The 24,458-nt window shown below is 43.9% G+C and overlaps 1 protein-coding gene and 1 pseudogene across 1 annotated transcript; both read left to right on the top strand.

The window, feature by feature from the left end:
* The first annotated feature begins 3,897 nt into the window (after positions 1–3,897).
* LOC109883007 (uncharacterized) lies at positions 3,898–10,184 on the top strand. The gene is made up of 4 exons (XM_031821408.1): positions 3,898–4,148; positions 4,446–4,477; positions 5,644–5,697; positions 5,829–10,184. The coding sequence occupies exons 2-4, from the start codon at positions 4,462–4,464 to the stop codon at positions 8,318–8,320; spliced, it is 2,562 nt and encodes an 853-aa protein (XP_031677268.1). The 5' UTR covers positions 3,898–4,148; positions 4,446–4,461; the 3' UTR covers positions 8,321–10,184.
* Positions 10,185–11,793: 1,609 nt separating this feature from the next.
* Positions 11,794–24,252, top strand: LOC116372937 (E3 ubiquitin-protein ligase TRIM39-like; annotated as a pseudogene).
* Positions 24,253–24,458: the final 206 nt, after the last annotated feature.

Raw genomic sequence — 24,458 nt, 5'->3', positions numbered from 1 at the left:
AAGCACATGGACTTGAGGGAGACCTCATCAAAACAAATTTCACTGGTCACATACACGTGTTTAACAGATGTTATTGCGGGTGTAGTGAAATGCTTGTAATGACAATTTAAAGTTTGTATCTTTTAGAGACTGTATCCATAATATAGTGAAGTCATCAGAGTTGGGTTTTAGAGAAACTGGAGACATTATCCAGGTCCTCAATGAGGCCCTTCAAGGTTGAAGAGGAATCAAGAGAAATCTTCAATCACCGACATACATTGATACTTTTGCCTCTTAATTTTTTCCCCTTAATGTTATCATTAGACCTTGATGTTATCATTAGACCTTAATGTTATCATTAGACCGTAATGTTATCATTAGACCTTGATGTTATCATTAGACCTTGATGTTATCATTAGACCTTAATGTTATCATTAGACCGTAATGTTATCATTAGACCTTGATGTTATCATTAGACCATAATGTTATCATTAGACCGTAATGTTATCATTAGACCTTGATGTTATCATTAGACCGTAATGTTATCATTAGACATTGATGTTATCATTAGACCTTAATGTTATCATTAGACCTTGATGTTATCATTAGACCTTGATGTTATGATTAGACCTTAATGTTATCATTAGACCGTAATGTTATCATTAGACCGTAATGTCACAGTCTGAATCATTAGACCGTAATGTTGTTATCATTAGACCTTGATGTTATCATTAGACCGTAATGTTATCATTAGACCTTGATGTTATCATTAGACCGTAATGTTATCATTAGACCTTGATGTTATCATGGTGAAATCCTTGAGCGGTTTCCTTCCTCTCCGGCAACTGAGTTAGGAAGGACGCCTGTATCTTTGTAGTGACTGGGTGTATTGATACACCATCCAAAGTGTAATCAATAACTTCACCATACTCAAAGGGATATTCAATGTCTGTTTTTTTATTTATCAATCTACGAGTAGGTGCCCTTCTTTGCGAGGCTTTGGAAAACCTCCCTGGTGTTTGTGGTTGAATCTCTGAATTTCACTGCTCAACTTAGGGACCTTACAGATAATTGTATGTGTTGTGTACAGAGATGAGGTAGTCATACAAAAATCATATTAACCACTATTACGGCACCCAGTGACTTATACAACCCATTATGTGAATTGTTAAGCAAATATTTACTCCTGAACTTATTTAGGTTTGCAATAACAAAGGGTTTGAATCATTATTGACTCAAGACATTTCAGCTTTTCAATTTTGTATTAATTTGTGAAAATGTGTAAAAACATAATTCCACTCTGACATTATGGGGGTATTGTGTCTAGGCCAGTGACACAACATTTACATTTCATCCATTCTAAATTCAGACTGTAACACAACAACACCTACATTTCATCCATTCTAAATTCAGACTATAACACAACAACACCTACAGTTCATCCATTCTAAATTCAGACTGTAACACAACAACACCTACAGTTCATCCATTCTAAATTCAGATTGTGACACAACAACATCTACATTTCATCCATTCTAAATTCAGACTGTGACACAACAACACCTACAGTTCATCCATTCTAAATTCAGACTGTGACACAACAACACCTACAGTTCATCCATTCTAAATTCAGACTGTGACACAACAACACCTACAGTTCATCCATTCTAAATTCAGACTGTGACACAACAACATCTACATTTCATCCATTCTAAATTCAGACTGTGACACAACAACATCTACATTTCATCCATTCTAAATTCAGACTGTGACACAACAACATCTACAGTTCATCCATTTTAAATTCAGACTGTGACACAACAACACCTACATTTCATCCATTCTAAATTCAGACTGTGACACAACAACACCTACAGTTCATCCATTCTAAATTCAGACTGTGACACAACAACACCTACAGTTCATCCATTCTAAATTCAGACTGTGACACAACAACATGTAGAACAATACTAAGGGTGTAAATACTTTCTGAAGGCTCTGTATAATATTATATATATAATGTATATGTATGTCTACGGACAAGTTGGCTTTGTGATTCATACCGGTACGTTTATGTCATACCAGTAGATGTCCCGCCAAGTCGTAGGTAGCTACAACAATGTCATACCAGTAGATGTCACGCCAAGTCGTAGGTAGCTACAACAACGTCATACCAGTAGATGTCACGCCAAGTCGTAGGTAGCTACAACAACGTCATACCAAACATGCATACAATCCATCGAAAATGTACATATTTAGGAGTGTTTTTGTACGATGTGAAACTGTAAGATCCCTATGGGGTTTCTGTTATGGATCTCCATTCAGTTCCTAATAAAATGTACATATTTAGGAGTGTTTTTGTACGATGTGAAACTGTAAGATCCCTATGGGGTTTCTGTTATGGATCTCCATTCAGTTCCTAATAAAATGTACATATTTAGGAGTGTTTTTGTACGATGTGAAACTGTAAGATCCCTATGGGGTTTCTGTTATGGATCTCCATTCAGTTCCTAATAAAATGACCATTCGCTGTACTATACTTATTGTGTTGAACCACAGATCTGATCTTCCACATACTAAACTGTACAGTCTCACAGACAGGTCAACCAGGAGAGACTGTCTCCCTAGCAACGTCGGAGTCTGTCTCTCCTGGTTGACCTGTCTGTGAGACTGACTCCCTAGCAACGTTGGAGTCTGTCTCTCCTGGTTGACCTGTCTGTGAGACTGACTCCCTAGCAACGTCGGAGTCTGTCTCTCCTGGTTGACCTGTCTGTGAGACTGACTCCCTAGCAACGTTGGAGTCTGTCTCTCCTGGTTGACCTGTCTGTGAGACTGTCTCCCTAGCAATGTCGGAGTCTGTCTCTCCTGGTTGACCTGTCTGTGAGACTCACTCCCTAGCAACGTTGGAGTCTGTCTCTCCTGGTTGACCTGTCTGTGAGACTGACTCCCTAGCAACGTTGGAGACTGTCTCTCCTGGTTGACCTGTCTGTGAGACTGACTCAGTATCAACGAAGGAGTCTGTCTCTCCTGGTTGATCTGTCTGTGAGACTGACTCCCTAGCAACATTGGAGTCTGTCTCTCCTGGTTGACCTGTCTGTAAGACTGACTTTTTTTGTCTGTCATGGGTTCTGCCACACAGTGTGTAAACACACAACTGGTTCTGCCACACAGTGTGTAAACACAACTGGTTCTATCACACAGTGTGTAAACACACAACTGGTTCTATCACACAGTGTGTAAACACACAACTGGTTCTGCCACACAGTGTGTAAACACACAACTGGTTCTGCCACACAGTGTGTAAACACACAACTGGTTCTGCCACACAGTGTGTAAACACACAACTGGTTCTACCACACAGTGTGTAAACACACAACTGGTTCTACCACACAGTGTGTAAACACACAACTGGTTCTGCCACACAGTGTAAACACACAACTGGTTCTATCACACAGTGTGTAAACACACAACTGGTTCTGCCACACAGTGTGTAAACACACAACTGGTTCTATCACACAGTGTGTAAACACACAACTGGTTCTACCACACAGTGTGTAAACACACAACTGGTTCTACCACACAATGTGTAAACACACAACTGGTTCTGCCACAGAGTTTTATTGAACAAGGAAGGTCAGTTAATAACAAACTCTAATTTACAATGACAGCCTACCCCTCTGAGACTCCCAATCACAGCCAGATGGGATACAGCCTGGATTTGAACCAGGGACTGTAATGACATCTCCTGCACTCAGATGCAGTGCCTTAGACGGCTGGGCCACTCAGGAGCCTTAAAGGAAAAAACAAGGTGTCAAACATTTAGTGAGTTACCTTTTTCTTGAGTGTAGATGGAATAGTCTAAAATTAGTAAACTATGCACATCCGGGTAACCCGTAATGCATCCTGATTGGCTGTAGCCGCTGATCACTTTCGATTTGACTCTAAATTATAAAGTTGACGTTCTAGCCTACAGTTCAAACCGATTTGATCAGATTTGTATATGCCTATATCTTCTCATTTAAATTATATCGTAAACTGGATTATTATGCAACGATAAACGATATAGTTTGTTATTTTAGCGTGTGTGAATGAATAAAGTTCCGGAGCGCTCGACCGAACGACGTCGTTGACAGAAATGAAGACGTAGAATTCTCCAGTCGGCAAATTCCGTAAGTAATGGACGTACATGATTCCTGCGGTAAAACAGTTCTTTCTATTGGTTGAATATTCCTGTCCACTTCATTATAATTATCCTCTGTTTATTGTTATATGTCATGTTTTTCTTTATTTCTGTGAAGTACTTGTGATGGTTTCGGTGTTCAGTAACTGTACAAAGCGGTGCATCGTGCCCTTATAGGCCTGTACACAAAGCCTTATGAGATATTCAAATATACGTTCTGATCACACTAATTATCAGGCTACTAATTTCCTCCACATTAACCATGTACACACTGTTGATTTAATAGGTTAAGCTGCACAATTATGGCATCCAATGAGCGTGAGTATCCTTCCTTATTTGATACATTGTTGGATCCCATTGGGCACAGACGTCAAACCAACGTCTATTCCACCACGGTTCAATGTAATTGAATTGAAATAACGTGGGAATAACGTTGATTCAACCAGTGTGTTCCCAGTGGGATATTGCAATTGTTATTGCTGAGTAGGTCTGTATGTAGTATATAGGTATTATAGTATATTATACTGTATTATAGTATATTATAGTGTGTTTGTGTTTGCTGACTTCTCTAAATGAATTTCCATGTAAATAACAACTAAGTGTATTTAAGCAATAAGACCAGAGGAGATGTGGTGTAATGTACTGTAGCTGAGGGCTGTTCTAACACACGACGCAACACTGAGTGTCTGGACACAGCGCTTAGCAGTGGTATATTGGTGTAACAGTATAACTTTAGTCCGTCCCCTCGCGCGAACCAGGGACCCATCGCTCCACAAAAGCCGCGGCCCTTGCAGAGCAAGGGGAACTACTACTTTTTTTTAATTTATTTTTTTAACCTTTATTTAACTAGGCAAGTCAGTTAAGAACAAATTCTTATTTTCAATGACAGCCTAGGAACAGTGGGTTAACTGCCTGTTCAGGGGCAGAACGACAGATTTGTACCTTGTCAGCTCAGGGGTTTGAACTTGCAACCTTCCGGTTACTAGTCCAACACTCTAACCACTAGGCTACCCTGCCGCCCTTCAAGGCTACTTCAAGGTCTGAGTGACATCACCGATTGAAACGCTGTTTAGTGCGCACCACCGCTAACTAAGCTAGCCGTTTCACATCCGTTACACCAGCACCACCGCTAACTAAGCTAGCCATTTCACATCCGTTACATTGGCCATATACCACAAACCCCGGAGGTGCCTTATTGCTATTATAAACTGGTTACCAACGTGATTCGAGCAGTCAAAATAAATGTTTTGTCATACCTGTGGTATACGGTCTGATATACCACGGCTGTCAGCCAATCAGCATTCAGGGCTGGAACCAACCAGTTTATAATCTACTTTATATTATAGTGTGTTGTGTTTGTGTATTTGTTTGACTTCTCTAAATGAATTCTCCATGGAAATGGACAGTAAAGTATGTTGTATGTCAGGAAGGGATCTGGGTTTACAGTATATTTAGTAGGCCTGTAACTTAACATGTTTTCATAGGTTCTCAACCGAAAAGGTGGAGGAGGAAGAGCAGCATGGAGGAGCCCCCTTATTGTGAGTTCTATACATTTTAGTTTTGTATTCGTCTGTACATAAATAAATACTTGTGATGGCCAAGAGAATAGTGCATGCTGGTCTAATTGTGTACTTTTGTTGACTGTTGGTTGTGTGTGTGTGTTTGTCAGTGTCAGGCGATGCAGAGTTTAGAGTCCTTCTCTTTGGGAGAAGTGGCCACAGTCAATTTTCTCTGGCAAACTCCATTCTGGGGACAGATGTGTTCAGCGATGAGCTCTGCAACATTACAGAGAGTCAGAGACACAGGAGCGAGGCGTTCGAGAGGAAACTAGCTGTGGTCAACACTCCAAACCTCTCTGAGTACGAGGCATCCCAGAAAGAGCTGAGAAGAGTGTTCAAGTTGTCTGTGTGTATGTCCTCTCCTGGTCCCTACGTCGTTCTCTTTGCATTCGACCTGAACAACATCTCACCAAGTGCAGCAAGCATCCTGGAACTCGTCACAAAGCATTTTGGGGACAGCATCTTGAACCACATGATGGTTGTGGTGTGTCATGAAGAGGAGAAGGAGGATTCAGCTCTTGAGGAGAAAGTCCAGACTAACAGAGACTTCAGGGAGCTCATTGAGAAGTGTGGCCGAAGGTATCACCTCTTCAATGAGAGGAAGGCCCAGAGAGATGAGAAGGTTTCCAGACAGCTCCTGGAGAAGATGGACGACATGGTGAGGGAAAACGGATACAGATTCTACTCCAATCACCAATACCAGGAAGCAGAGGAGAGAATCCAGAAAGAGGAGTGTTTCATGATGAAAGGGAGAAAGAAAGAGATGCTGACAAAGAGGAAGGAGCTGGAGAGCAGGTACACAGGTACACTCCTTGAGAAGGAGCTGGAGAGCAGGTACACAGGTACACTCCTTGAGAAGGAGCTGGAGAGCAGGTACACAGGTACACTCCTTGAGAAGGAGCTGGAGAGCAGGTACACAGGTACACTCCTTGAGAAGGAGCTGGAGAGCAGGTACACAGGTACACTCCTTGAGAAGGAGCTGGAGAGCAGGTACACAGGTACACTCCTTGAGAAGGAGCTGGAGAGCAGGTACACAGGTACACTCCTTGAGAAGGAGCTGGAGAGCAGGTACACAGGTACACTCCTTGAGAAGGAGCTGGAGAGCAGGTACACAGGCACACTCCTTGAGAAGGAGCTGGAGAGCAGGTACACAGGTACACTCCTTGAGAAGGAGCTGGAGAGCAGGTATACAGGTACACTCCTTGAGAAGGAGCTGGAGAGCAGGTACACAGGTACACTCCTTGAGAAGGAGCTGGAGAGCAGGTACACAGGTACACTCCTTGAGAAGGAGCTGGAGAGCAGGTACACAGGTACACTCCTTGAGAAGGAGCTGGAGAGCAGGTACACAGGTACACTCCTTGAGAAGGAGCTGGAGAGCAGGTACACAGGTACACTCCTTGAGAAGGAGCTGGAGAGCAGGTACACAGGTACACTCCTAGAGAAGGAGCTGGAGAGCAGGTATACAGGTACACTCCTTGAGAAGGAGCTGGAGAGCAGGTACACAGGTACACTCCTTGAGAAGGAGCTGGAGAGCAGGTACACAGGTACACTCCTTGAGAAGGAGCTGGAGAGCAGGTACACAGGTACACTCCTTGAGAAGGAGCTGGAGAGCAGGTACACAGGTACACTCCTTGAGAAGGAGCTGGAGAGCAGGTACACAGGTACACTCCTTGAGAAGGAGCTGGAGAGCAGGTACACAGGTACACTCCTTGAGAAGGAGCTGGAGAGCAGGTACACAGGTACACTCCTTGAGAAGGAGCTGGAGAGCAGGTACACAGGTACACTCCTTGAGAAGGAGCTGGAGAGCAGGTACACAGGTACACTCCTTGAGAAGGAGCTGGAGAGCAGGTACACAGGTACACTCCTTGAGAAGGAGCTGGAGAGCAGGTACACAGGTACACTCCTTGAGAAGGAGCTGGAGAGCAGGTACACAGGTACACTCCTTGAGAAGGAGCTGGAGAGCAGGTACACAGGCACACTCCTTGAGAAGGAGCTGGAGAGCAGGTACACAGGTACACTCCTTGAGAAGGAGCTGGAGAGCAGGTATACAGGTACACTCCTTGAGAAGGAGCTGGAGAGCAGGTACACAGGTACACTCCTTGAGAAGGAGCTGGAGAGCAGGTACACAGGTACACTCCTTGAGAAGGAGCTGGAGAGCAGGTACACAGGTACACTCCTTGAGAAGGAGCTGGAGAGCAGGTACACAGGTACACTCCTTGAGAAGGAGCTGGAGAGCAGGTACACAGGTACACTCCTTGAGAAGGAGCTGGAGAGCAGGTACACAGGTACACTCCTTGAGAAGGAGCTGGAGAGCAGGTACACAGGCACACTCCTTGAGAAGGAGCTGGAGAGCAGGTACACAGGTACACTCCTTGAGAAGGAGCTGGAGAGCAGGTATACAGGTACACTCCTTGAGAAGGAGCTGGAGAGCAGGTACACAGGTACACTCCTTGAGAAGGAGCTGGAGAGCAGGTACACAGGTACACTCCTTGAGAAGGAGCTGGAGAGCAGGTACACAGGTACACTCCTTGAGAAGGAGCTGGAGAGCAGGTACACAGGTACACTCCTGGAGAAGGAGCTGGAGAGCAGGTACACTCCTTGAGAAGGAGCTGGAGAGCAGGTACACAGGTACACTCCTTGAGAAGGAGCTGGAGAGCAGGTACACAGGTACACTCCTTGAGAAGGAGCTGGAGAGCAGGTACACAGGTACACTCCTTGAGAAGGAGCTGGAGAGCAGGTACACAGGTACACTCCTTGAGAAGGAGCTGGAGAGCAGGTACACAGGTACACTCCTTGAGAAGGAGCTGGAGAGCAGGTATACAGGTACACTCCTTGAGAAGGAGCTGGAGAGCAGGTACACAGGTACACTCCTTGAGAAGGAGCTGGAGAGCAGGTACACAGGTACACTCCTTGAGAAGGAGCTGCTGCAGTTTGAGACAGGGATAAGAGTAGAGAACCGAGCGAAGGCTGAGAGGAAGATCTCAGAGGTACTGGGATTTACTCTCACAGCAGTTGACTATGCTGCTGCAGTAGGTAAAGGGGCAGCTCTAGGGGCTTTATGTGGAGCGGTTGTGGGGATTGAGGGTATGGTGGTGGGAGCCGCTGTAGGTGCCGTCGTCGGGGGGGGCATAGGAGGTGCTGTCAGTGCGGCATGGGGTTACCTCACAAACACTGCTGCACAAATGAATAGACGTTGAGACAATGCTGCTTACATCGATGAGGCATTGCACAGTTTAACAGATTGGGTCATTTTGGTGCCGTTCCTGCCCAGTTTAACAGATTGGGTCATTATGATGCCTGCCCAGTTTAACAGATTGGGTCATTATGATGCCTGCCCAGTTTAACAGATTGTGTCATTTTGATGCCGTTCCAACACAGTTTAACAGATTGTGTCATTATGATGCCGTTCCTGCCCAGTTTAACAGATTGTGTCATTATGATGCCGTTCCTGCCCAGTTTAACAGATTGTGTCATTATGATGCCTTCCCAGTTTAACAGATTATGTCATTATGATGCCTGCCCAGTTTAACAGAATGTGTCATTATGATGCCTGCCCAGTTTAACAGATTGTGTCATTATGATGCCTGCCCAGTTTAACAGATTGTGTCATTATGATGCCTGCCCAGTTTAACAGATTGTGTCATTATGATGCCTGCCCAGTTTAACAGAATGTGTCATTATGATGCCTGCCCAGTTTAACAGAATGTGTCATTATGATGCCTGCCCAGTTTAACAGATTGTGTCATTATGATGCCTGCCCAGTTTAACAGATTGTGTCATTATGATGCCTGCCCAGTTTAACAGATTGTGTCATTATGATGCCTGCCCAGTTTAACAGATTGTGTCATTATGATGCCTGCCCAGTTTAACAGATTGTGTCATTATGATGCCTGCCCAGTTTAACAGATTGTGTCATTATGATGCCTGCCCAGTTTAACAGATTGTGTCATTATGATGCCTGCCCAGTTTAACAGATTGTGTCATTATGATGCCTGCCCAGTTTAACAGATTGTGTCATTATGATGCCTGCCCAGTTTAACAGCACTGTCAGATGTGTAGAGGTCTGAGGCTAATCAGTTCAGTAATACATGTTATTTGTCAGTGAGAAAATATTCAGAGATGTATGTTTTGTAGATATTAGACGCTGTTGATTTGTTTTTTTGGGCTGCTGATCTGGTGATGGTTATTTTAAACAGATTCATTGTTGAAATACGTAAATCATGAATAAAGGGAAGATCCTTTAACGATGGAATATTTAAACACGTTATAAATGTACTGTTGCTTTGATGTCTTTGGAATTCCCAATACATCTGTGTACTTTTAAATAGGAAATAAATATTCATTCTAAATCCATTTATGAAAGTTACATAGTTATTTTTTATGTTATATTACTGTTGTTGTATATGTCTCTATTTTGCCTAATAAATTCCATCTTTAAAAAATGAAAATAAATCCCAGTTTTGCTTCCCTGTGGTATTTGTATTGTGTTAAAGCACATATCTGATCTTCCATTGCATACTGTACTGAAACAGTCTGACAGTTCAATCAGGAGAGACCAGTCTGTCTCTGCAGCTACTGCAGGGCCCAGTGCTGCTGTTTGTCAGCTCTAACACCCTGGACCAGAGCTACTGCAGGGCCCAGTGCTGCTGTTTGTCAGCTCTAACACCCTGGACCAGAGCTACTGCAGGGCCCAGTGCTGCTGTTTGTCAGCTCTAACACCCTGGACCAGAGCTACTGCAGGGCCCAGTGCTGCTGTTTGTCAGCTCTAACACCCTGGACCAGAGCTACTGCAGGGCCCAGTGCTGCTGTTTGTCAGCTCTAACACCCTGGATCAGAGCTACTGCAGGGCCCAGTGCTGCTGTTTGTCAGCTCTAACACCCTGGACCAGAGCTACTGCAGGGCCCAGTGCTGCTGTTTGTCAGCTCTAACACCCTGGACCAGAGCTACTGCAGGGCCCAGTGCTGCTGTTTGTCAGCTCTAACACCCTGGACCAGAGCTACAGCAGGGCCCAGTGCTGCTGTTTGTCAGCTCTAACACCCTGGATCAGAGCTACTGCAGGGCCTAGTGCTGCTGTTTGTCAGCTCTAACACCCTGGACCAGAGCTACTGCAGGGCCCAGTGCTGCTGTTTGTCAGCTCTAACACCCTGGACCAGAGCTACAGCAGGGCCCAGTGCTGCTGTTTGTCAGCTCTAACACCCTGGATCAGAGCTACTGCAGGGCCTAGTGCTGCTGTTTGTCAGCTCTAACACCCTGGACCAGAGCTACTGCAGGGCCCAGTGCTGCTGTTTGTCAGCTCTAACACCCTGGACCAGAGCTACTGCAGGGCCCAATGCTGCTGTTTGTCAGCTCTAACACCCTGGACCAGAGCTACTGCAGGGCCCAGTGCTGCTGTTTGTCAGCTCTAACACCCTGGAACAGAGCTACTGCAGGGCCCAGTGCTGCTGTTTGTCAGCTCTAACACCCTGGACCAGAGCTACTGCAGGGCCCAGTACTGCTGTTTGTCAGCTCTAACACCCTGGACCAGAGCTACAGCAGGGCCCAGTGCTGCTGTTTGTCAGCTCTAACACCCTGGACCAGAGCTACTGCAGGGCCCAGTGCTGCTGTTTGTCAGCTCTAACACCCTGGACCAGAGCTACTGCAGGGCCCAGTGCTGCTGTTTGTCAGCTCTAACACCCTGGACCAGAGCTACAGCAGGGCCCAGTGCTGCTGTTTGTCAGCTCTAACACCCTGGATCAGAGCTACAGCAGGGCCCAGTTCTGCTGTTTGTCAGCTCTAACAGGGTGGGGCCTAAGATGCCTCTTCTCCCAAGGGTGCAACTTGTTTACTTCACTTTTACTTATTTTAAATGAATATAGGAACTACAGAACTACGTCCTCTGGCCTATAGTCCGTGGCTCCACCAATCAAATGCTTTTACGTTTGTGGGGAGTGGTGAAGTGCACACTTCAGGAGGAAGGAGAGATAATTGGGACGTAGCCAATGTCTAAGGTTACAGACTCCTCCCAAAGCAAACGCCTGATTGACTGACAACAGCTGAACACACCTGGATTAAACCCCACCCACAAGCACCTTTCTAGGAACTTACACCTGTCACCTGGTCTCTGAATACAGGAAGAGACACAGACTGACTAGCGACCGAAGCTCTGAGCACCTGGAAAGGAATAAGTGGGACAGGTAGGTTTAACTTGTTAACATCGTACTGAACACAGGTTGTAAATATTGAAGACAGCTTAGGAACAAGAAAGCTTATTCTAATCAATCCTCCTTGTCAGGACGTCGGCTCTCTGTTCAGAACAGTATGTGAAACATCCATTCTCTTTTATATCATGGTTACGACTGAACAGGTCAGGACGTCACTCTTCTCAGTTCAGGAAGTCACAACTTTATAGGTACTGTTTGTTTTTAACTGATAAAAGAGAGAAAATACAACAGCGCTTTGAGGTAAAAACAAACAGTTGTGATTGTAGTGAGAATAACAGCTGGAAGAGGTCATGCAGGTGTTGAGTGTTTCATTATGTAACAGAATACTTGGTGTTACCTGTTCTGCTGCATACCAGGGAATTTTACGCTCTCTGTCTCTCAAACACACACACACACACACAGACAGACAGACAGACACAGACAGACAGACGGACAGACACAGACAGACTGACAGACTGACAGACAGACAGACAGACAGACAGACAGACAGACAGACAGACAGACAGACAGACAGACAGACAGACAGACAGACAGACAGACAGACAGACAGACAGACAGAGCCAGAGAGACAGACAGACAGACAGACACAGACAGACCCAGAGAGACAGACAGACAGAGACAGACAGACAGACAGACAGACAGACAGACAGACAGACAGACAGACAGACAGACACAGACAGACAGACCCAGGGGGACAGACAGACAGACAGACAGACAGACAGACACACAGACAGACAGAGAGACAGACAGACAGACAGACAGACAGACAGACAGACAGACAGACAGACAGACAGACAGACAGACAGACAGACAGACAGACAGACAGACAGACAGACAGACAGACACAGACAGAGACAGACAGACAGAGAGACAGATACAGACACACTTTTCTTTGAATGACACACATGATCACATAACTGACTTGGCTATGAGACACACACAGAAACATTAGGCGAGCTCAGGTGAATCTGTGACCTGAAAGAGTTCCAATAGTGAAATATCCAAAGACAAGCCTTCACTGCTTGACAAAGGAACATGTTTGACCGTGGAGTTGATAACAATTCACTTCCTTTGAGAATATCCACCTCCTGTCTTTCGTCCAATCAGATTGGATTAGCTGGAATGTGACTTTGCTCGCTGCGGTGACGTCAAGGCCTTGAGGTCATAGCTTTTATGTTGGGAGTCTGTTGGCTGCACCATGTCTAAATGGCTTTCTAAATGGCTTTCTCTCCAATACTGCAAATGGCACTCTATTTCCTTGATAGTGCACTACTTTTGACCCAGGGCCCCATAGGGAATAGGGTGCCATTTAGGATGCAAACTATATTTTCGTTCAAATATTTTTTATTGAACACACACAAGAATGGTGTTTCGGTATATAAGACCAGTATAAAATCCTTCTCTAAACATGAGAGCAGACAGGAACAACAAGCCCCAGAGTTCTGGCTACAAATAATACAAAACACCATATACAGAACAAGGACAGGTAGAACGAAAGAGGGTAGATGTCACCTATTCCCCCCCACTTATTCCCCCCTTTACCCCCCACTTATTCCCCCCAACATATTCCCCCACTTATTCCCCCAACATATTCCCCCCTTTACCCCCCACTTATTCCCCCCAACATATTCCCCCCAACCTATTCCCCCCCCACTTATTCCCCCCTTTACCCCCCACTTATTCCCCCAACCTATTCCCCCCCCACTTATTCCCCCCAACATATTCCCCCTTTACCCCCCACTTATTCCCCCCAACATATTCCCCCCCTTTACCCCCCACTTATTCCCCCCAACATATTCCCCCACTTATTCCCCCCAACATATTCCCCCCTTTACCCCCCACTTATTCCCCCCAACATATTCCCCCCAACCTATTCCCCCCCCACTTATTCCCCCCTTTACCCCCCCCCTTTACCCCCCACTTATTCCCCCCCAACATATTCCCCCCTTTATCCCCCCAACATATTCCCCCCTTATTCCCCCCCTTTACCCCCACCCCACTTATTCCCCCCCTTTATCCCCCCAACATATTCCCCCCTTATTCCCCCCAACATATTCCCCCCCTTTACCCCCCCCCCCCCACTTATTCCCCCCCTTTACCCCCCCACACTTATTCCCCCCCTTTACCCCCCCACACTTATTCCCCCCACTTATTCCCCCCCACTTATTCCCCCCCTTTACCCCCCCACACTTATTTCCCCCAGTTATTCCCCCCCCAACATATTCCCCCCCTTTATCCCCCCCACACTTATTTCCCCCCCACACTTATTCCCCCCCACTTATCCCCCTAAAGGTAGATTAAAATATTACAATGGAGATTTGAGAGTGTGTTAATAAGTACAAATTCACAGCGCCGACTGGTCCAAGTAGGAGAGGAAAGGCTGCCAGATTTGATCAAATGTTGATCATTTATTGTTCAGAATATATCTCATTCTTTCTAAGTGTACAGTGTTTGCCAATTCACTGAGCCATAATTTGGTAGAGGGCGCTTCCCTCCTTTTCCAAAACAACAAGATTAGTTTTTGTTGCAGAAATTAGACTAAGAGATTCGTTGTTTTTGTGGGTTGGTTAATCCGTTTAGGGAATCAGACACTCCCAGGATTATCAGAAGCGGGTCTGGGTCTATTGAAGTCTCCAGAACTTCAGAGAGGATCCTAGATGCACACTATATTTAAGACAAAATACTGTATGTTCCCTCTAGTCAGTGTCAACATCTTAACTTCAGTAGCCCTCCACTGTCCTTGTCTGGGTCTATTGAAGTCTCCAGAACTTCAGAGAGGATCCTAGATGCACACTATATTTAAGACAAAATACTGTATGTTCCCTCTAGTCAGTGTCAACATCTTAACTTCAGTAGCCCTCCACTGTCCTTGTCTGGGTCTATTGAAGTCTCCAGAACTTCAGATAGGATCCTAGATGCACACTATATATAAGACTAAATACTGTATGTTCCCTCTAGTCAGTGTTAACATCTTAACTTCAGTAGCCCTCCACTGTCCTTGTCTGGGTCTATTGAAGTCTCCAGAACTTCAGAGAGGATCCTAGATGCACACTATATTTAAGACAAAATACTGTATGTTCCCTCTAGTCAGTGTCAACATCTTAACTTCAGTAGCCCTCCACTGTCCTTGTCTGGGTCTATTGAAGTCTCCAGAACTTCAGAGAGGATCCTAGATGCACACTATATTTAAGACAAAATACTGTATGTTCCCTCTAGTCAGTGTCAACATCTTAACTTCAGTAGCCCTCCACTGTCCTTGTCTGGGTCTATTGAAGTCTCCAGAACTTCAGATAGGATCCTAGATGCACACTATATATAAGACTAAATACTGTATGTTCCCTCTAGTCAGTGTTAACATCTTAACTTCAGTAGCCCTCCACTGTCCTTGTCTGGGTCTATTGAAGTCTCCAGAACTTCAGAGAGGAACCTAGATGCACACTATATTTAAGACAAAATACTGTATGTTCCCTCTAGTCAGTGTCAACATCTTAACTTCAGTAGCCCTCCACTGTCCTTGTCTGGGTCTATTGAAGTCTCCAGAACTTCAGAGAGGAACCTAGATGCACACTATATTTAAGACAAAATACTGTATGTTCCCTCTAGTCAGTGTCAACATCTTAACTTCAGTAGCCCTCCACTGTCCTTGTCTGGGTCTATTGAAGTCTCCAGAACTTCAGAGAGGATCCTAGATGCACACTATATTTAAGACAAAATACTGTATGTTCCCTCTAGTCAGTGTCAACATCTTAACTTCAGTAGCCCTCCACTGTCCTTGTCTGGGTCTATTGAAGTCTCCAGAACTTCAGAGAGGATCCTAGATGCACACTATATTTAAGACTAAATACTGTATGTTCCCTCTAGTCAGTGTCAACATCTTAACTTCAGTAGCCCTCCACTGTCCTTGTCTGGGTCTATTGAAGTCTCCAGAACTTCAGATAGGATCCTAGATGCACACTATATATAAGACTAAATACTGTATGTTCCCTCTAGTCAGTGTTAACATCTTAACTTCAGTAGCCCTCCACTGTCCTTGTCTGGGTCTATTGAAGTCTCCAGAACTTCAGAGAGGAACCTAGATGCACACTATATTTAAGACAAAATACTGTATGTTCCCTCTAGTCAGTGTCAACATCTTAACTTCAGTAGCCCTCCACTGTCCTTGTCTGGGTCTATTGAAGTCTCCAGAACTTCAGAGAGGATCCTAGATGCACACTATATTTAAGACTAAATACTGTATGTTCCCTCTAGTCAGTGTCAACATCTTAACTTCAGTAGCCCTCCACTGTCCTTGGGTTTCAGAACCGATGAGTTTTATAAACCTCTGTCTTTCTTCAGCTTGTTATTCATCAGCAAAATGGGAAAGAGGTGATTGAATGAATCAGTCTTTGTTATTGTTATTGTTATTGTTACTGTTACTGTTATTGTTATTGTTACTGTTATTGTTATTGTTACTGTTATTGTTACTGTTATTGTTACTGTTACTGTTATTGTTACTGTTACTGTTATTGTTACTGTTACTGTTATTGTCACTGTTACTGTTACTGTTACTGTTACTGTTACTGTTATTGTTACTGTTATTGTTACTGTTATTGTTATTGTTATTGTTACTGTTATTGTTATTATTGGTACTGTTACTGTTACTGTTATTGTTATTGTTACTGTTATTGTTATTGTTACTGTTACTGTTATTGTTATTGTTACTGTTATTGTTACTGTTATTGTTATTGTTACTGTTACTGTTACTGTTATTGTTATTGTTATTGTTATTGTTATTTATCAGCAAAATGGGAAAGAGGTCATTGAATGAATCTTTGTTATTTCACCTTGGAAAGTCTGATTGTATTATATTCCTTGCTGAGAGAAAACAGTGCCAAAGGAAAGTATTTTTCGTTACAGCCTTATTCTAAAATGAATTAAATAAATAAAAATCCTCAGCAATCTAAACACACTACCTCATAGTGACATCACAATACCTCATAGTGACATCACAATACCTCATAGTGACATCACAATACCCCATAGTGACAAAGCAAAAACAGGTTTTTAGATTTTTTTTTGGGGGGGGGGGGGAATTATACAAATCTATGAACAGAAATACCTAATTTACACAGACCCTTTTGCTGTGAGACTCAAAATTGAGCTCAGGTGCATCAAAATCCGGACTTGAACCCGATTGAACATCTCCGGAGAGACCTGAAAATAGCTGTGCAGCAACGCTCCCCATCTGACCTGACAGAGTTTGGGAGGATCTGCAGAGCAGAATGGGAGAAACTCCCCAAAAAGCAGGTGTGCCAAGCTTGTAGTGTCATTACTAAGAAGACTCAATGCTGTAATCGCTGGGGTCTGAATACCAATATTTACGTTTCTTTATTCTTAATAAATTTGCTAAAATGTCTAAACCTGTTTTTGCTTTGCTTTTCATTATGGGGTATTGTGTGTGTGTGTAGATTGAGGGAGGGGGGGGGGACAATTTAATCAATTTTAGAATAAGGCTGTAACATAACAAAATGTGGAAAAAGTCAAGGGGTCTGAATACTTTCTGAAGGCACTGTAACCCAACTGGCTAGTTGATTAAGTTGAATCTTGAAGCGAGTGAATACTGTGGCTTTTAACGCACGCTCTCCTTCCATTGGGAAAAATTAATGGGGGAAACCTTCAATAACTGTACCAGTGAACTCTGTCTGGCCTATCAAATGGAAGTATTACGTGACAAGAACATGAAGGTATTCAGAGAGACCTGACATTACATTTCATCTCTATATTGATATGTAATGGGGTGCATCTTTGGTTTTTAGAAGTGAGGGGGCGACAATGATAAAACCGGGGGGGGGGGGGGGGGGGGCATGATATATATTTTAAAAACAGTCTACGCGACCGCTCGGAGACGTCCTCATGGTCCTAAAGCACACTGGTGCCTCGTTTTTGTATCACATTACAATGGTAATGGGGGGAGATAAAAATGAAATTTCAGAATGTGTGGTGGTGGTGGGGGGGCATGCCCCCAGTGAAAGTTGCTTCCCTGTTAATGAGAGGCAGTACACTACAGGTTTCTGTTACTGCAAAGTGTTTCATGCTCAATCTCGTAGTATATTGAACTTGGACCTTTTAGAAAAAGGGGAATTGGAAAGGGTGGAGAGATGGAGCAGAGGGAAAAGAGGGTTACGGAAAGGATGAATTGATTGATTTATATGGTGTTCTTCCAGGGCATGGCATCTACCATCTCTACCGTCAGCCTCATCTCCGAGAGGCACTTCCTGTGCCCGCTGTGTAAGGACATCTTCAGCAGTCCTGTGACTACTCCGTGTGGCCACAGTTTCTGTCAGGACTGCCTGTGTGGGTACGTCCCCTCGTTATCTTACGATTATAAAGAATGAAGGTCGGGGGTGTCTATCGTTTGTTGAACTTTATTGAAAGCATTGCAGAGTACATTGTTGTTCACCAGCTCTGAAGCTCAAATAGTGCATGAGTAAAACATGGACTGGAGTACTGAGAGTATCATCAGAATAATAAAAACATGGACTGGGCTCATTACAGGTACTGGACCCGGCACCGTTCAGACTACTGTCCCCTCTGCAAGAGGTTGTTCCATTCCAGGCCAGACCTTAGTGTCAACCGCATCCTGGCTGACGTCTGTGACAACTACAGGAAGACACGGCCTGAGAGCCTTGAGGAGAGCCACGACACGGTACTCTACTGACCTTAGTGCAACATATTGTGACATTAAGAGGTTCAAGAGGCTACGGTGTACCTGTTATAGATACCTTGGTGTAATCCTCTTGATGTCATGATACCTTGGTGTAATCCTCTTGAAGTCATGATACCTTGGTGTGATCCTCTTGATGTTATGATACCTTGGTGTAATCCTCTTGATGTTATCATACCCTGGTGTAATCCTCTTGATGTTATGATACCTCGGTGTAATCCTCTTGATGTCATGATACCTTGGTGTAATCATTGTGATGGCATGATACCTTGGTGTAATCCTCTTGATGTTATGATACCTTGGTGTAATCCTCTTGATGTTATGATACCTTGGTGTAATCCTCTTGATGTCATGATACCTTGGTGTAATCCTCTTGGTATCATGACACCTTGGTGTAATCCTCTTGATGTCATGATACCTTGGTGTCATGTTACCTTGGTGTAATCATTGTGATGTCATGATACCTTGGTGTAATCCTCTTGGTGTCATGATACGTTGGTGTAATCCTCTTGGTGTCATGATACGTTGGTGTAATCCTCTTGGTGTTATGATACCTTGGTGTAAGCCTCTTGATGTTATGATACCTTGGTGTAATCCTTTTGATGTTATGATACCTTGGTGTAATCCTCTTGATGTTATGATACCTTGGTATAATCCTCTTCTGCAGCCACAGGTTGTAGACATTGACCAGATGATCCAGGAGCGACTGAAGAAAGTTGACAGACTCAGACACTCCCTGCAGCTCCTCAAAGTGAGTCCCGATCCCAAATGGGCCCCTAGCTCCTACACCAGGGCTCTCCAAGCCTGTTCCTGGAGAGCTACCTAACTCCAACTCCAGTTATAACTAACCGGGTTCAGTTTATCAACCAGCTAATTATTAGAATCAGGTGCGCTAGATTAGGGTTGGAGTTAAAACCTACAGGATGGTATCTCTCCAGGTACAGGGTTAGAGAGGTCCTACAGGATGGTATCTCTCCAGGTACAGGGTTAGAGAGGTCCTACAGGATGGTATCTCTCCAGGTACAGGGTTAGAGAGGTCCTACAGGATGGTATCTCTCCAGGTACAGGGTTAGAGAGGTTCTACAGGATGGTATCTCTCCAGGTACAGGGTTAGAGAGGCCCTACTGGATGGTATCTCTCCAGGTACAGGGTTAGAGAGGTCCTACACCCTACGCCCTTATGTAGATCTAGATGAGTTCGACAAATCCACCACCCTTACCACATACATGTCTTTTGTCCAATCACACCTTATCATCTTAAAGTGATGTGAGATACAGACATGTATGTTATCCAATCAGAACTGATGTCTGAGATATTGACCGTCTCTTGGCCAATTAGAACTCGTCTGAGATACAGACATGTCTTTTGTCCAATCAGAACTCGTGTGTAAGGGAGGTGCGTGAGAGCCAGAAGGTGTTCTCTGCCCTTGTCAGTTCCATGGAGAAGAGCCACAAGGCCGTGGTGGCAGCCATTGAGGAGAGACAGGGGGAGGAGGAGGTCTGTAATGTACAGTAATACTCTGATTTATTTATGAACGTATAAACAATAGAATAACAATAATAACGGATTGGATGTATTGAGCTCCTTTCTCGTGAATGAGTTACACAAGGCTCTTTACATAGTAAGGGGGGAAACTCACCTCATCCACCACCTATTGACACAATACAATGTGATTATCAATATACCAAATGTTACAATGCTTGTGTTTCTTTAGAGGATTGTTGAGAAGCTGGTGAAGGAGCTGGAACAGGAGATTCTACAGCTGAGGAATGGAGACACTGACCTGAGGCCTTGTCATTCCCAGCAGAGCCATGATGAGCTCGGTGGTGGTGGTGGTGGTGGTGGTCAGAAGAGTGTTGCAGTGGTAAGCCTGGCGTAGGGTGATGTCGCCCCTAGACGCTAGTTTTGGGCCAGTTTAGCATTTTCTCCATTAATGGTTAAGGTTTAGATTGAGGGAAAGGAAGCTGATCCTAGATCTGTACCTAGGGGAAACTTCACCCCAGAGCGGTAATCATATACTTAAGCAATAAGGCCCGAGGGGGTGTGGCATATAATCAACATACCAGAGCCAAGGGCTGTTCTTATGCACGACGCAACGCAGAGTACGGACTGGATACAGACCTTAAAACTGGTTACCAACGTCATTAGAACAGTAAAAAGACATGTTCTATCATACCCGTGGTATACCACGACATCCAGCCAATCAGCATTCAGGGCTCGAACCACCCAGTTTATAATGTCTGATATACATCGGATTTCAGCCAATCAGAATTCAGGACCCAAACTACCCGGTTTATAATGTAGATTAGGACACAGTAGGTCTACACGTAGATCTTTGCTTCCTCATGTCTTCATTTCCATTAACAGAAACAGAGTTTCTTAATTATCATGACCACAGAAGAAAAGGCTTGAACCCTTAAATTAGTCCCCCAACCACTTATATTTCATCTTAAAATATAACCGTGTTGTTTGTTTGTCCTCTATGTACGTCGCAGAGCACCACTTCCACCACGGGCTACTCTGAGAGGAGGGATTGGTCCAAGTTTTCCATGGAGACAGACCCCTGTATGGGCGTGACCAGGAGAGCAGTGTCAGACCTGATGGACATGGTTAAAGGAGAGCTCTGTAGACTCTCTAAAGCTGGTTAGTATTTACACTACAGATACGATCATATCATACTGGATCCATCTCTTACAGTTCTACATCCACCCTCAACACTTTAGTAGACCACATGTTTTGTGTTGATTAGACATCTGTCAGCATCTGATAAATGATTACTGTATTATTCTACTGCATATCTTTAGGGTGAGTGAAATGTCAGATCTGTTAGTCTGGGAAGGATTCTTATGGAACTGTTATCTTTAGGGTGAGTGAAATGTCAGATCTGTTAGTCTGGGAAGGATTCTTATGGAACTGTTATCTTTAGGGTGAGTGAAATGTCAGATCTGTTAGTCTGGGAAGGATTCTTATGGAACTGTTATCTTTAGGGTGAGTGAAATGTCAGATCTGTTAGTCTGGGAAGGATTCTTATGGAACTGTTATCTTTAGGCTGAGTGAAATGTCAGATCTGTTAGTCTGGGAAGGATTCTTATGGAACTGTTATCTTTAGGCTGAGTGAAATGTCAGATCTGTTAGTCTGGGAAGGATTCTTATGGAACTGTTATCTTTTGCAGAGCTGAAGAAAATACAGAAATACACAGGTATGTCTCCACCTGCCCAAAGAGTTAGATATGCCATAATATCTATTTTTGTTGTTGTTCTTAAAGGACCAGTGCAGTCAAAATTCAGTTTTTCTGTGTTTTATATCATATTATACAACAGCTGATGAAACTAACACTGTAAAAGTGTGGGAAAGTGTTATTTCCTGATAGTTTTTGGTTGAAAATACAATCTTAATTAGCAGGTGTGGGTGGGCGGAAGTTTAGGCTTCCATTGTGACATCACAATGTGGTAAATTGGTTAATAGACTAATAACAAAGAGAGTTCCAAACCTCTCTGCCAATAACGGCTAGTCTTCAGTTTTCCCCTCCCCCCTCAGACCACTCCCAGACAGTCCTAGCCAAAATCTTGCTTGAGAAATACTTGACAAATTTTTGCCCATTTTAATGGAAATCTATTAGAGTAAGGTATTTAATTATTACTCAGAAAACAATTTGATATTGAATTAAGAATGGTGGCGTTGGGCCTTCAAAGTACTTGTTTTACTAAGGTGAGTTTTCTGTTGCCATATGTTTCTCTCTCCTTCCTCTACCCTAGTAGACATCTCCCTGAGTCCCAAGACGGCCCACGCCTTTCTCTCGGTCTCAGAAGACCGGAAACAGGTGCGACACACAGACAAACACCAGGAGGTCCCAGACAACCCCAAGAGGTTTGACCGCGTGGCCAACGTCCTGGGAAGAGAATCCTTCAGCAGTGGCAGGTACTGTAATGTCCCTCTTTATACTGTTTGCCAATATAATAGCATTCTATATCTATATATCTACATTATCATAAAGATCTATGATCATATATCTATGGTTCTTAGAACAGATGTCAGACCGTCTGATATAGTTTGTTTGTTGAACTTTACTGAAACTATTCACTGAAACTATTCACTCATGTCTCTTTACCTTACCTAGTCCCTGTAGTAAAACATGGACTGGATTTCAATACTAAGTTCATCAGTTATAATGATGAAAACATGACTGGACTAGAATACAAGGTTCATCAGTTATAATGATGAAAACATGGACTGGACTTAATACAAGGTTCATCAGTTAGAATGATGAAAACCTGGACTGGACTTAATACAAAGTTCATCAGTTAGAATGATGAAAACATTGATTCCATTCGATGGTACTACTGGACTAATGTTGACTTCATTCCAGGTACTAATGTTTACTCTATTCCAGCTACTAATGTTGACTCCATTCCAGCTACTAATGTTGACTCCATTCCAGGTACTAATGTTGACTTCATTCCAGTGTACTCAATGACTTACGCAATTCCAGTACTAATGTTGACTTCATTCCAGGTACTAATGTTGACATTCATTCCAGGTACTAATGTTGACTCCATTCCAGTACTAATGTTGACTCCATTCCAGGTACTACTGGACTAATGTTGACTCATTCCAATACTATGTTGACTCCATTCCAGGTACTACTGGACTAATGTTGACTCCATTCCAGCTACTAATGTTGACTCCATTCCAGCTACTAATGTTGACTCCATTCCAGCTACTAATGTTGACTCCATTCCAGCTACTATGTTGACTCCATTCCAGCTACTAATGTTGACTTCATTCCGATACTAATGTTGACTCCATTCCAGGTACTAATGTTGACTCCATTCTAGGTACTACTGGACTAATGTTGACTCCATTCCAGGTACTACTGGACTAATGTTGACTCCATTCCAGGTACTAATGTTGACTCCATTCCAGGTACTACTGGGAGGTGGAGGTGGGAGAGAAGATAGAGTGGAACCTGGGCGTGGCCAGACAGTCCATCAACAGGAAAGGGAAGTTTACAGTCAGCCCAGCCAATGGCTTCTGGACACTGAGCCTAAAGAGCGGGGGTCAATACGTAGCTAACACCTCCCCCTGTCACCCCCGTGGGCCTGGAGCAGAAGCCCAGGAAGGTGGGGGTGTTTCTGGACTATGTGGAGGGCCGAGTGTCCTTCTACTGCGCGGAGACTGGGGTTCACATCCATACGTTTACAGATGGCTTCACTGATAGACTACATCCACTCTTTAGTCCTGGGAGGCAACATGGGGGCAGGAATATCGCTCCTCTGACTATTAGTACTAGCTTCTGTAGCATCTGAGCCCCCTGACTTAACCCCCACGCCTGTAATAGTCATTTAATAATGTCATTATGTAGCCTAATGTAGAATAAGGCTCACTCGGTCCTCTCTCACGTCTGCATTTTCAGTTGGATCAACTGGCTCCTTTCCTAATATTGAGTTAATGCAGTGTCTGTGTTATCAGGCAATGAGCTGGGTAATCAATAGTAATGCTATAATTTATTTTATTTATAATTTATGACAGTATATATGAACCCTCAAATGTATATTTTTTACAAAGTGTTGACTTTTTAAAAATTCTGTGCATCATTAAAAAATCTGTAAATTATTCACATACATTCTAGTTCTAGAATGACTGAGTCATTTCATAAACCATGCCGCAGGCCCTAACTATTTGTTTGATAACAAGAAACCTTGACCATTCATGTATCAACCTTGTCCAGTCATGCTACCTAGCTAACATCTGGCTAACAGCTGGCTAACAGCGGGCCAACAGCGGTCTAACAGCGGTCTAACAGCGGTCTAACAGCTGGCTAACAGCGGGCTAACAG

This window comes from Oncorhynchus kisutch, unplaced genomic scaffold, assembly GCF_002021735.2.
Source record: "Oncorhynchus kisutch isolate 150728-3 unplaced genomic scaffold, Okis_V2 scaffold3971, whole genome shotgun sequence".
Lineage (NCBI taxonomy): Eukaryota > Metazoa > Chordata > Actinopteri > Salmoniformes > Salmonidae > Oncorhynchus > Oncorhynchus kisutch.
This window is presented reverse-complemented; position numbering and strand designations above follow the sequence as displayed.